The sequence below is a fragment of the Pelophylax lessonae genome, assembly GCF_965119305.1.
Source record: "Pelophylax lessonae genome assembly, chromosome: 10".
NCBI lineage: Eukaryota > Metazoa > Chordata > Amphibia > Anura > Ranidae > Pelophylax > Pelophylax lessonae.
This window is the reverse complement of record NC_138777.1, coordinates 162,051,630-162,063,644: the sequence shown is the minus strand read 5'-3', so window position 1 is coordinate 162,063,644 and position 12,015 is coordinate 162,051,630. Positions and strand designations below refer to the sequence as shown.

General features: G+C 44.1%; 1 protein-coding gene across 1 annotated transcript in view; it reads right to left on the bottom strand.

The window, feature by feature from the left end:
• The window catches only part of BBS1 (Bardet-Biedl syndrome 1), a gene marked incomplete at its 5' end in the record, with an annotated part of 131,093 nt that overhangs the window by 43,749 nt on the left and 75,329 nt on the right, over nt 1–12,015 (bottom strand). The window contains 2 exons of the mRNA XM_082270495.1: nt 4,587–4,656; nt 11,775–11,933. Coding sequence (XP_082126621.1) covers nt 4,587–4,656; nt 11,775–11,933 — 229 coding nt within the window. The remainder of the gene's footprint in view (nt 1–4,586; nt 4,657–11,774; nt 11,934–12,015) is intronic.

Here is a 12,015-nt window from a genome sequence, read left to right as displayed (position 1 = left end):
GTCTTTGTACTCCTCACCTGGTTGCCGCCACACATGCTTGACACCATCTGAACCAAATAGGGTTACCTTGGTCTCATCAGACCACAGGACATGGTTCCAGTATTCCATGTCCTTAGTTTGCTGGTCTTCTGCAAATGTTTTGCAGGTTTTCTTGTGCATTATGTTTAGAAGAGGCTTTCTTCTGGGACGACAGCCATGTAGACCAATTTGTTGCAGTGTGCAGCGTATGGTCTGAGCACTGTCAGGCCCCACCCCTTCAACCTCTGCAGCAATGCTGGCAGCATTCATACGTCTATTTCCCAAAAACAACCTCTGGATATGATGTTGAGCGCGTGCACTCAACTTCTTTTGTCAACCATGCCTGTGCTGTTAAACCGCTGTATGGTGTTGGCCACCGTGCTGCAGCTCAGTTTCAGGGTCTTGGCAATCTTCTTATAACCTAGGCCATCTTTATGTAAAGCAGCAATTATTTTTTTCAGATCCTCAGAGAGTTCTTTGCCATGAGTTGCCATGTTGAACTTTCAGTGACCAGTATGAGAGAGTGAGAGCGATGACACCAAATTTAACACACCTGCTCCCCATTCACACCTGAGACCTTTTAACACTAATGAGTCACATGACACTGGGGAGTGAAAATGGCTAATTGGGCCCAATTTGGACATTTTCACTTAGGGGTGTACTCACTTTTGTTGCCAGTGGTTTAGATATTAATGGCTGTGTGATAAATTATTTTGAGGGGACAGCAAATTTACACTGTTGGCAGAGGAAAAAAAAAAAGAGGAGGGCCAAGGGGATTTTAATGGTACTGTAATAAATGAGAGTATAGTCTAATATAAAATAATTTACCTTTTATTAATCACAATTAAAAATAAATGTGTACAAATTTTGGTCATACCGTGTTTCCCCGAAAGACCTACCCTGAAAGTAAGACCTACTGTTATTTTCGGGGAAGGCTGCAATATAAGCCCTACCCCAAAAATAAGCCCTAATTTATGTAAAATCCTAGCATCCACTTTATTAGTGTTTTATATAATGTCCAATGTGTGTTTTTGTAAACTAATAGTGTGAAATAACTTAGTTACATCGCCGCTCAGCCCCGCTCTGCTGTCTTTCTCCTCTCATAGCTGTCAGAGAGGGATCTCAGTCTCTCCCCTCTGCAGTGTACACAGAAGCGCCGAGTAGTAGATTAGAATTGTGTGAAATACCTTGGTTACATCGCCGCTCAGTGCTTCCGTGACCCCGAGCTGTCAACGGGAGAAGAGAAGGAAGAGCAGAGGCAGATCAGCTTAGCGTCGATGTACCTATCCAGGATAGGACTAAATTATATTGAGGATTGGAATAATTTCAATGCATAAAACCATATCCCACCTTTCACCTATCCAGAAGTGTATGACCGGCTCTTTCGGGCCATACACTTCTCTGGATAGGTAAAAGGTGGGATATGGTTTTATGCATTGAAATTATTCCAATCCTCAATATAATTGAGTCCTATCCTGGATAGGAGATCTATATCTACTCATCTCATATGGTATATACAGTGCCTTGCGAAAGTATTCGCCCCCCTTGAACTTTGCAACCTTTTGCCACATTTCAGGTTTCAAACATAAAGATATAAAACTGTAATTTTTTGTGAAGAATCAACAAGTGGGACACAATCATGAAGTGGAACGAAATTTATTGGATATTTCAAACTTTGTTAACAAATAAAAAACTGAAAAATTGGGCGTGCAACATACTCTCTCCAGAAGTTCAGTGAGGATCTCTGAATGATCCAATGTTGACCTAAATGACTAATGATGATAAATAGAATCCACCTGTGTGTAATCAAGTCTCCGTATAAATGCACCTGCACTGCGATAGTCTCAGAGGTCCGTTTAAAGCGCAGAGAGCATCATAAAGAACAAGGAACACACAAGGCAGATGGGAGATACTGTTGTGGAGAAGTTTAAAGCCGGATTTGGATACAAAAAGATTTCCCAAGCTTTAAACATCCCAATGAGCACTGTGCAAGCGATAATATTGAAATGGAAGGAGTATCAGAACACTGCAAATCTACGAAGACCTGGCCGTCCCTCTAAACTTTCAGCTCATACAAGGAGAAGACTGATCAGAGATGCAGCTAAGAGGCCCATGATCACTCTGGATGAACATCAGAGATCTACAGCTGAGGTGGGAGACTCTGTCCATAGAACAACAATCAGTCATATACTGTACAAATCTGGCCTTTATGGAAGAGTGGCAAGAAGAAAGCCATTTCTTAAAGATATCCATAAAAAGTGTCGTTTAAAGTTTGCCACAAGCCACCTGGGAGACACACCAAACATGTGGAAGAAGGTGCTCTGGTCAGATGAAACCAAAATCGAACTGTTTGGCAACAATGCAAAACGTTATGTTTGGCCTAAAAGCAAACACAGCTCATCACCCTGAACACACCATCCCCACTGTCAAACATGGTGGTGGCAGCATCATGGTTTCGGCCTGTTTTTCTTCAGCAGGGACAGGGAAGATAGTTAAAAATTGATGGGAAGATGGATGGAGCCAAATACAGGACCATTCTGGAAAAAAACCTGATGGAGTCTGCAAAAGACCTGAGAATGGGACGGAGATTTGTCTTCCAACAAGACAATGATCCAAAACATAAAGCAAAATCTACAATGGAATGGATCACAAATAAACATATCCAGGTGTTAGAATGGCCAAGTCAAAGTCCAGACCTGAATCCAATAGAGAATCTGTGGAAAGAACTGAAAACTGCTGTTCACAAACACTCTCCATCCAACCTCACTGAGCTCGAGCTGTTTTGCAAGGAGGAATGGGAAAAAATGTCAGTCTCTCGATGTGCAAAACTGATAGAGACATACCCCAAGCGACTTACAGCTGTAATCGCAGCAAAAGGTGGAGCTACAAAGTATTAACTTAAGGGGGCTGAATAATTTTGCACGCCCAATTTTTCAGTTTTTTATTTGTTAAAAAAGTTTGAAATATCCAATAAATTTCGTTCCATTTCACGATTGTGTCCCACTTGTTGATTCTTCACAAAAAATGACATTTTAATATATTTATGTTTGAAGCCTGAAATGTGGCAAATGGTCGCAAAGTTCAAGGGGGCCAAATACTTTCGCAAGGCACTGTATATATATATTATTTTTTCCATTCATTATGTGGAATCCAGGAACATTTCTATCTCTGGAAGTATTACCTGTTCAGTTCTTTTAACAAATCATATAGAATGGCTGGATATGTCATAGAACTCATTGTTCCCACCTAAAGAACTCCTGGTATGTATTGCATGGGGGAGTTTCTTATTTCTCATGTGGTGATAATTGGAGTATTCCGATGGGCAGTGGTTAGGTCTCCCCTTTCTTTTTAACTCATGCTTTTTGTTTACACATTTATAACATACACGTCTAACACATAACATCTGTCTTGTTCCCTGTCTTGTTCCCGCTTTCATCCCTGGGAAGCTTTTGGTGTGGTGCACTCCCAATACAGTGGAATGGCTCCTTTCAGGGTGAACTCTCGGTTGTCAAGCAAATACCTTTTACTAGTTATGACATAATGTTATTTTTGTGATGATGATGATGAGTTGGTCCTTTTTAAGACCCATGCTCCCGAAGAAGCGAAACATGCTGGACCATGTTGTAATCATCTACCTCTTGTTCTTTACGGAATAAACTATCTATGCACTAGATAGATAGATAGATAAATAGGAAACCCTATTTTCCATCCGTCCAGCGGATCGGATCGGATGAGAACGGACCGATGGTTCGTTCCCATTTGATTTCCCCCATAGAGATGCATGTGGAAACTGACAGCTGTGTCTCCGCACACAGTGTGGAGACACAGCTGTCATCCTGCTGCTCCAGAGCACGATCCCCTCACTTTGGAGACTGGGAAACAGGCAGTATTCCAACATGATAACCCCAAACACACCTCCAAGATGACCACTGCCTTGCTAAAGAAGCTGAGGGTAAAGGTGATAGACTGGCCAAGCATGTCTCCAGACCTAAACCCTATTGAGCATCTCTGGGGCATCCTCAAATGGAAGGTGGAGGAGTGCAAGGTCTCTAACATCCACCAGCTCCGTGATGTCATCACGGAGGAGTGGAAGAGGAGTCCAATGGCAACCTGTGAAGCTCTGGTGAACTCCATGCCCAAGAGGGTTAAGGCAGAGCTGGAAAATAATGGCGGCCACACAAAATATTGACACATTGGGCCCAATTTGGACATTTTCATTTAGGGGTGTACTCACTTTTGCAGTACTCACCAGCAGTTTAGACATTAATGGCTGTGTGTGGAGTTATATTGGAGGGGACAGCAAATTTACACTGTTATACAAGCTGTACACTCACTACTTTACATTGTAGCAAAGTGTAATTTCTTCAATGTTGTCACATGAAAATATATATAATAAAATATTTACAAAAATGTGAGGGGTGTATTCACTTTTGTGAGATACTGTATGTTTCCCAGATTGACTCCTTTGATATCTGTGTTTGCACTTATCTTTTGTAGCAAATTTGTTTGAATGTGGGATGTTTAATTTTTAATTTATTTTTTGTTATAGTCAGAGATCTGTATTCTACCTTTTGTAGTCATTATTAAAGTGTCATCTTCTCTTCCATATCTTCCAAAGCATAGACTGGTCACTATGTCCTGAAAAAAATCAGAGCTAAATCAATGATATTATTGCATGGCACAGCATAGGGGTAACTGTTATATACAGTTTTTTTATAAAGAAAACCGGCAAGCAGCATAATTCCAAGTGCCCACATTCCAACGTACTATTCGTACAATGCAAACTCTAAAATGAGGCTCTTCCATCTTTAAACTGAGCAAATGTAATGAACACCTTACTTGGCATGCAAATCAACTAGACTTTTGCTACCAGAGTAATAACATATACCTCATGTTTTGAGACTAAAACGGGGCTTCGGTATAAAACTTGCAGGCATAGTCTAACTGCTTGGTTTTAAAGGAATCTATAGCAAATTTTTTGTTAGTATTAATTCTGAATTACTACTGTAAAGTTTACCTGAAAGTAATTTTGCTCCTAAGAGACTGTAATTGCCATCTGATCATGGGTAGGTCGCGTATGCGTGAAGTGAAACATGAGGTAAGAAGCAAGCAGGGTGCCTGGATACCACATATCCTACACCTTTCCATTAAGGCACCAAAGTACTTCTCAAAAGAAGATATTCGTCTCAACCGTCAGAGCCCACGTGTCCTGCTTGTGAGTGATTTCAGATGATAAAAAGGGCTACAACATGTCTGGTGATGCTTAGTACAAAACTTGCCATAAAGTCCAACAGTGTACAGTGGATATAAAATGTCTGCACACCTCTTAAAATGTCAGGCTTCTGTGATGTTAAAAAAAAAATGACAAAAGGTAAATAATTTCAGAACTTTTTCCACCTTTAGCCCCCATGCACACTGGACGTTTTTGGAGCTGCTGTTAGCAGCGTCAGATGTTTTTTTTTTGCAGCTGCAGAACGCCCATCCATGTTATTCTTTGCACACATAGAGCTTTTAGGAGCTCCAAGTGGCATAGGCGTTTTACAGCTCCACGCTATACGTTTTTTTTTTTCCATTCAAAATCAATGGTTCCCTATGTGAGCCTATTGATTTGTATGGAAGGCGCACCACAAGTCGGATCAGGATGATGCGACTTGCGCTGCGAGAATCTTGAGGGGGAACTCCACGCCAAAATGGGGAAAAAAAAAAACGGCGTGGGGTTCCCCCCAGGTTCCAAACCAGGCCCTTCAGGTCTGGTATGGAATTATAGGGTAGCCCCACGCCGAAAAAAACGGCGTGGGGTCCCCCCCCAAAATCCATACTAAACCCTTATCCGAGCATGCGGCCCGACAGCCCAGGAAAGGGGAGGGGACGAGCAAGCGGCCCCACCCCCCCTGGACCATACCAGGCCGCACGCCCTCAACATGGGGGGGTGTGGGTGCTTTGGGGCAGGGGGAGCTCTGAACCCCCCCCCCACCCCAAAGCACCTTGCCCCCATGTTGATGAGGACAAGGGCCTCTTCCCGACAACCCTGGCCGGTGGTTGTGGGGGTCTGCGGGCAGGGGGCTCATCGGAATCTGGAAGCCCCCTTTAACAAGGGGGCCCCCCAGATCCCAAAACCCCTCCCTATGTGAATGGGTATGGGGTACATTGTACCCCTACCCATTCACCCCATAAAAGGCAGTGTATGTAAATAATGACAGGAGATGTTTTGAAAAGTTTATTAAAAATCTTCATCCAGTCTTCTCCGCTCTGGTCTTCTCCTCTCGTCGGTGACATAAGGGGGTGGGGGTCTACCAGTGACGTCACCGGGAGGCCACGCCCCTAATGGCTATATAATAAGCTGCAGAGACCGGAAACCGGCATAATCACCGGGGACAGCGTCGGAGGAGGACCGGAGGAAGAAGAAGACCAGAGGAGGTAAAAGGGCAGAAGGGCAAAAGAGCAGAGGGCAGAAGAGCGGAGGGGAGAAGAGCAAGGAGGAAAATACCAGAAGAGCGGAGAGGAGAAGACCAGAGCGGAGAAGACTGGATGAAGATTTTTAATAAACTTTTCAAAACGTCTACTGTCATTATTTACATACACTGCCTTTTATGGGGTGAATGGGTAGGGGTACAATGTACCCCATACCCATTCACATAGGGAGGGGATCCGGGATCTGGGGGGCCCCCTTGTTAAAGGGGGCTTCCAGATTCCGATGAGCCCCCTGCCCGCAGTCCTGATCCGACTTGCGGTGCGCCTTCCATTCAAATCAATAGGCTCCCATAGGGAACCATTGATTTTGAATGGAGGCAGAAAAAACACTGCTAAAAGCGACGTGGCCAAACGTGCAATAACGCAAATGGAAAAAGCTACTAAAAGCACGTTTTTCCAGCTGCTTTTTCCTGGCGTTAGAAGTGGCTCTGCAGCTTGATTTTTCTGACGCCCAGTGTGCATGAGGGCTTAATGTGACCTATAAACTGTACAACTCAGTTGAACAACAAACTGAAATCTTTTAGGTGGGGGGTGGGGACTTCAAATTAAAAAAAAAAAAAAACTACAATAATATGGCTGCATAAGTGTGCACACCCTTAAACGAATACGTAGTTGAAGCATCTTTTGATTTTATTACAGCACTCAGACTTTGTGGGTAGGAGTCTATCAGCATGGCATATCTTGACTGGGCAATATTTGCCCACTCTTCTTTTAAAAAAAAACTCAAAATCTGTCAGATTGCCAGGGCATCTCCTGTGCAAAGCCCTCTTCAGATCATCACACAGATTTTTACATGGATTTAGATCTGGGCTCTGGGTTGGCCATTCCAAAACTTTAATCTTCTTTGTTGATTTGGATGTATGCTTTGGGTTATTGTCATGCTGAAAGATGCAGTTCCTCTTCATGTTCATGTTCAGCTTTCTAGCAGAAGCCTGAAGGTTTTGTGCCAATATTGACTGGTATTTTAGTTCAATCTTATTTTATTGAAAGAGAAGGGTTTTACAGAGTTAGGGGAGAAGCATGGAGCATGAAACATACAGTAAAATAAGTTGTTCAGGAATGACATAAAGTAAACCGTGAGTAAATGCATACAACAATCAACATCAATAAGTGCCAATATGGAACCTAAATCGCCAGGTCCATTAGAACCTGGCAGCAGCACAAGGACAAGATAACAGCAACTTGGGGTGTCAGGTGTTAACATAAATAAGAGAAAAATCAAAGAAAGGCCAACACCGGTACAAACACTTTCATGGTTGGCGTCACTTGGGAAGAATGTGGAAAGTGTGGTAGGCATTGTTAAATATCTCGGTTTTCCAGTAAGAAACACCTAAAAACAACAAATAAACAAAGAGAATTGCCTTATGGTGTCAATGATATAGCTAGAGAGGGGAAAAGAGCTTAGAGGATGGGATAAAGCAGGAGAATGTAAAGAGGTATGCCAAGGGGGGAAAAAGAAGGTGGATGAAATCAGGAGGGGCCGCCCACGTCCCACTACTGCCCCCCAGCACCGGGTAGCACAGACGTCCCGAGCCAGGACTGAAAGGCATCCGAACACCGAAACATGTCCCAGGACCTCCAAGCAGCAGAGAATCGGTCCTCCCTGCCCCCCTCCCGCGCCAACAGGTTTTCCATGTCCCTAAGCCGATCCAGTTCCAGAGCCCACTCAAGTTTAGAGGGTACGTGCTTGGTCCTCCAGTGTCTGGGTATCACCGTCCGAACAGCCGCCAAGAAAAACCTCAGAACGTCTCTCTTGATCGACCGGAAGGAACCGGGTAACAAAGACAACAAGGCCAGTTCCGGCGTCGCAGGAACAATGGTCGCCTGGAGCCTGCAATACAGAGCTATGATTCCTGTCCACAATTCATGGATCTGGGGACATTCCCACCAGATATGGATAAGCGTTCCCCTCGAGGACGAGCACCGCCAACATTGGTCCGACTGGATTGGGTCAATGTAGGCAATCGAGGAAGGGCACCTGTACCATCTGCTTAAGAGTTTGAACCCCTTCTCCTGAACTTGGGTAGCAGGAGACAGCGAGTGGGTCATCGCAAAACATTTGTGCCAGTCGGTAGATGAAAGGGTTCGGCCCAGGTCCTTGTCCCAGACAGCAGTATATGTCGGCGGGTCAGGGCGGAGGGTGCGCAGTAGCAAGGAGTATAAGAGAGACACCGTGTGCGTGGGGGGAACATCCTGGAGCAGGATAGAGTCCAACTCCGAAGGATCTCCTCTAACATCAGTCAACGAGGGCAGAGTGTGCATATAGGAGAGGGCCTGGCGGCGCTGCAGCCAGTTCACAAGATCACCACTGGGGGTGGCGGATGCAGGAGAAATCAACAGGGACGGGTCAGCTCGGAGAATCTGGGCCACCCGTCGATGGTCCGTCGCACTCCAGGGGCCAAATCTGGAACACGAGGCCGCCGGAGGGAATGCTGGGGATCCAAAGAAGGGTGTCATGGGGCCCTGAGGACTTGACAGACGTCCCGATTTATTCAGGCAATCCCAGACCCGCAAGGTCTGACGCGTTAAAGCGCCGAAGGAAGAAGTGTGGCCACGGAGATGCACCGGGGTCCAGGGGAGTGCCCTGAGATCGAAAGGGGCCAGAAGGTGTTCAAGTTGCACCCACAGTTTAGTTGGGGCATTGTGAAACCAATCCACTAAGCGCGTCAAGGTCGCCGCTCGATGGTAGAGAGCGAAATCTGGGATACCAGTGCCCCCTCTAGACTTTGGAAGGGTGAGAGTCGCATATTGTAAGCGGGGTCGGCTATGAAACCATACAAATCTCGAGAGCGCTTTGCGTAGCTTGTCAAAGAAGGAGGCAGGTATGTGGATAGGAAGCGCTTGAAAGAGGTATAAAAAACGAGGTAGAACGTCCATCTTCAAAACATTGATCCTCCCAAACCAGGACAAGCGTTTCGTGGAGTAGGTAGATAGGTCAGATAGGGTTTTAGTGAAGAGAGGGGCAAAATTGTCAGCGAAGAGTCGTGTCGGGTCAGAAGGTAGCTGGACGCCCAAGTAGCGAACGGAGGAGGATCCCGTCTTAAAGGGATAAGCATCCGAGATACGCTGGAGAGTTGAGTTAGGCAGGGAGATATTTAGTATCTCCGATTTAGAGTGATTAACTTTAAAGTTGCTCACAAGGCCAAATTTGCGGAACTCGGTCAGGATCGCGGGCAGGGACTTTTGAGGAGAAGTGATATAGAGCAGTAGGTCATCGGCAAACAGTGCCAGCTTTGAATGTATATTGACTGGTATTTTAAACTGTTCATAAATTCCCTCTACCTTGACTAAGGCCCCTGTTCCAGCTGAAGAAAAACAGCCCCAAAGCATGATGCTGCCACCACCATGCTTCACTGTGGGTATTATGTTCTTTTTGCAGATGCGCAGTGTTGTTTTTGCGCCAAACAGATCTTTTGGAATTATGGCAAAAAGTTCAACCTTGGTTTCATCAGACCATAACCCATTTTCCCACATGCTTTTGGGAGACTTCAGATGTGTTTTTGCAAAATGTAGCCAGGCTTGGATGTCTTTCTTCGCAAGAAAATGCTTCCGTCTTACCACTCTACCCCATAGCCCAGATATATGAAGAATATGGGAGATTGTTATCACATGTACCATACAGGCAGTACTTGCCAGATATTCTTGCAGCTCCTTTAATGTTGCTGTAGGCCTCTTGGCAGCCTCCCTGACCAGTGTTTTTCTCGTCTTTTCATCAATTTTGTGGTGACAGCTAGTTCTTCGTAATGTCACTGTTGTACCATTGCTTCTCCACTTGATGATGACTGTCTTAACTGTGTTCCATGGTATATCTAATGCCTTGGAAACTATTTTGTACCCTTCTCCTGACTGATATCTTTTCACAATGAGATCCCGCTGATGCTTTGGAAGCTCTGTGCGGACCTTGGCTTTTGCTGTATGATGCGACTAAAAATGTCAGGAAAGACCTAATAGAACAGCTGAACTTTATTTGGGGTTAATCAGAGGCACTTTAAATGATGGCAGGTGTGTACTGACTTCTATTTAACATGAGTTTAAATGCGATTACTTAATTCTGAACACAGCTACATCCCCAGTTATAAGAGGGTGTGCACACTTATGCAACCACATTATTTTAGTTTTTTATTTTTACTTCCCCCCCTAAAAGATTTCAAGTTTGTTTTTTAACTGAGTTGTACAGTTTTATAGGTCGCATTAAAGGTGGAAAAAATTCAGAAATTATTTATCTTTGTCTAATTTTTTTTAAATCACAGAAACCTAACATTTTAACAGGGGTGTGTAAACAATGACAAGGATATGTGGTGTGAGTATTTTACACCAATTTTTTTCTTTTTCTTGTCCAATCAGATAAAGTGAGCTTTTCCTGGTGTGCGGTGCTTAAGATAACCTAAGACCAGTTTTTTGTAAAATTTAGAAAATGTAAATTCCCCTGAACTATTTTTCCAGCCTAAACATTTTTCCTTAGTTTTGGATGGACTAGGGAAGGGTTAGAATCTCTGTCAAATGAGAGGTCAGATCGGGTCCGGCTGTCTGTTTTTCAGCAGACCCGATTGTACCCCCTTTCTCCTCTAAGGAGCGCCAGATGTAAACAGATTAGTGTAAATTTACACCCGCCTACCTCCAGATCTGTCCCGCCAAAGAAAAACAGAAGGGGGATCCTGTCCCATCTGGCTGGCTGGATCGGATCAAATGGCAGATGGGTGTAAAGGGACAGCAGGTCTATTTACATCCAGATGCCCATAGGGCAGAGCGGCCTCTGCATTAGTGGAGCAGACATGGACCTGTCATCCAACTGCTCCGCTCAGCAGGGGAGCAGCCAACTGAAAACCAGGTCTGGCCCAGGTGAAAGGGGCCATACTTCATGGCTAGTTTAGAAATATTTAGCTGATATTCCACTACTTATCAGAGAAGAAATAAAACATATGGTTATTCATCATCAATGTGTATATGAAGGAACTGCTTGAACACTGTACAAGGCATTAGGATGACTATAGACAGTTATACACAGCAGCATTAATATATGAACTGGCCATCATGATTTAAATGGCTCACCTTTCTTCCAAATTCAGTACAGATAAAAGGTAATGGGTAATTTGATGCTGGTAAAATATGATTGTTTTCAATTCAATACAATATAAACCACACAGCAATTCTAATTTACTAAAAGTTCATGAACAGAACAGCACAGATTAAACACAGACATATGAGTTACCAGTGAGCCCATCAGCGAGTACAACGTATATGACAAAATGACCCAGTAGTAAAATAAAAAGTTTCCATAGACTCACTGGGGTTGAAATAACACTCAGCAGATTCTTATCTCTATACAGATGAACTTCCAGGTTCTTCAGGCCCACCAACACAGCCTGAATACTGCGGGACTTCTGCTCCAACAAAGACATTGTCATGATAGATGCAGGGAGGGTAACTGTCCACAGCCTCTTTCCCTGTCACAATATGAAGAAATGTTACATGTGCATCTTGTAAATAATTGGCTTTAAAGGTTGAAGTGCACTGACACAATTATAG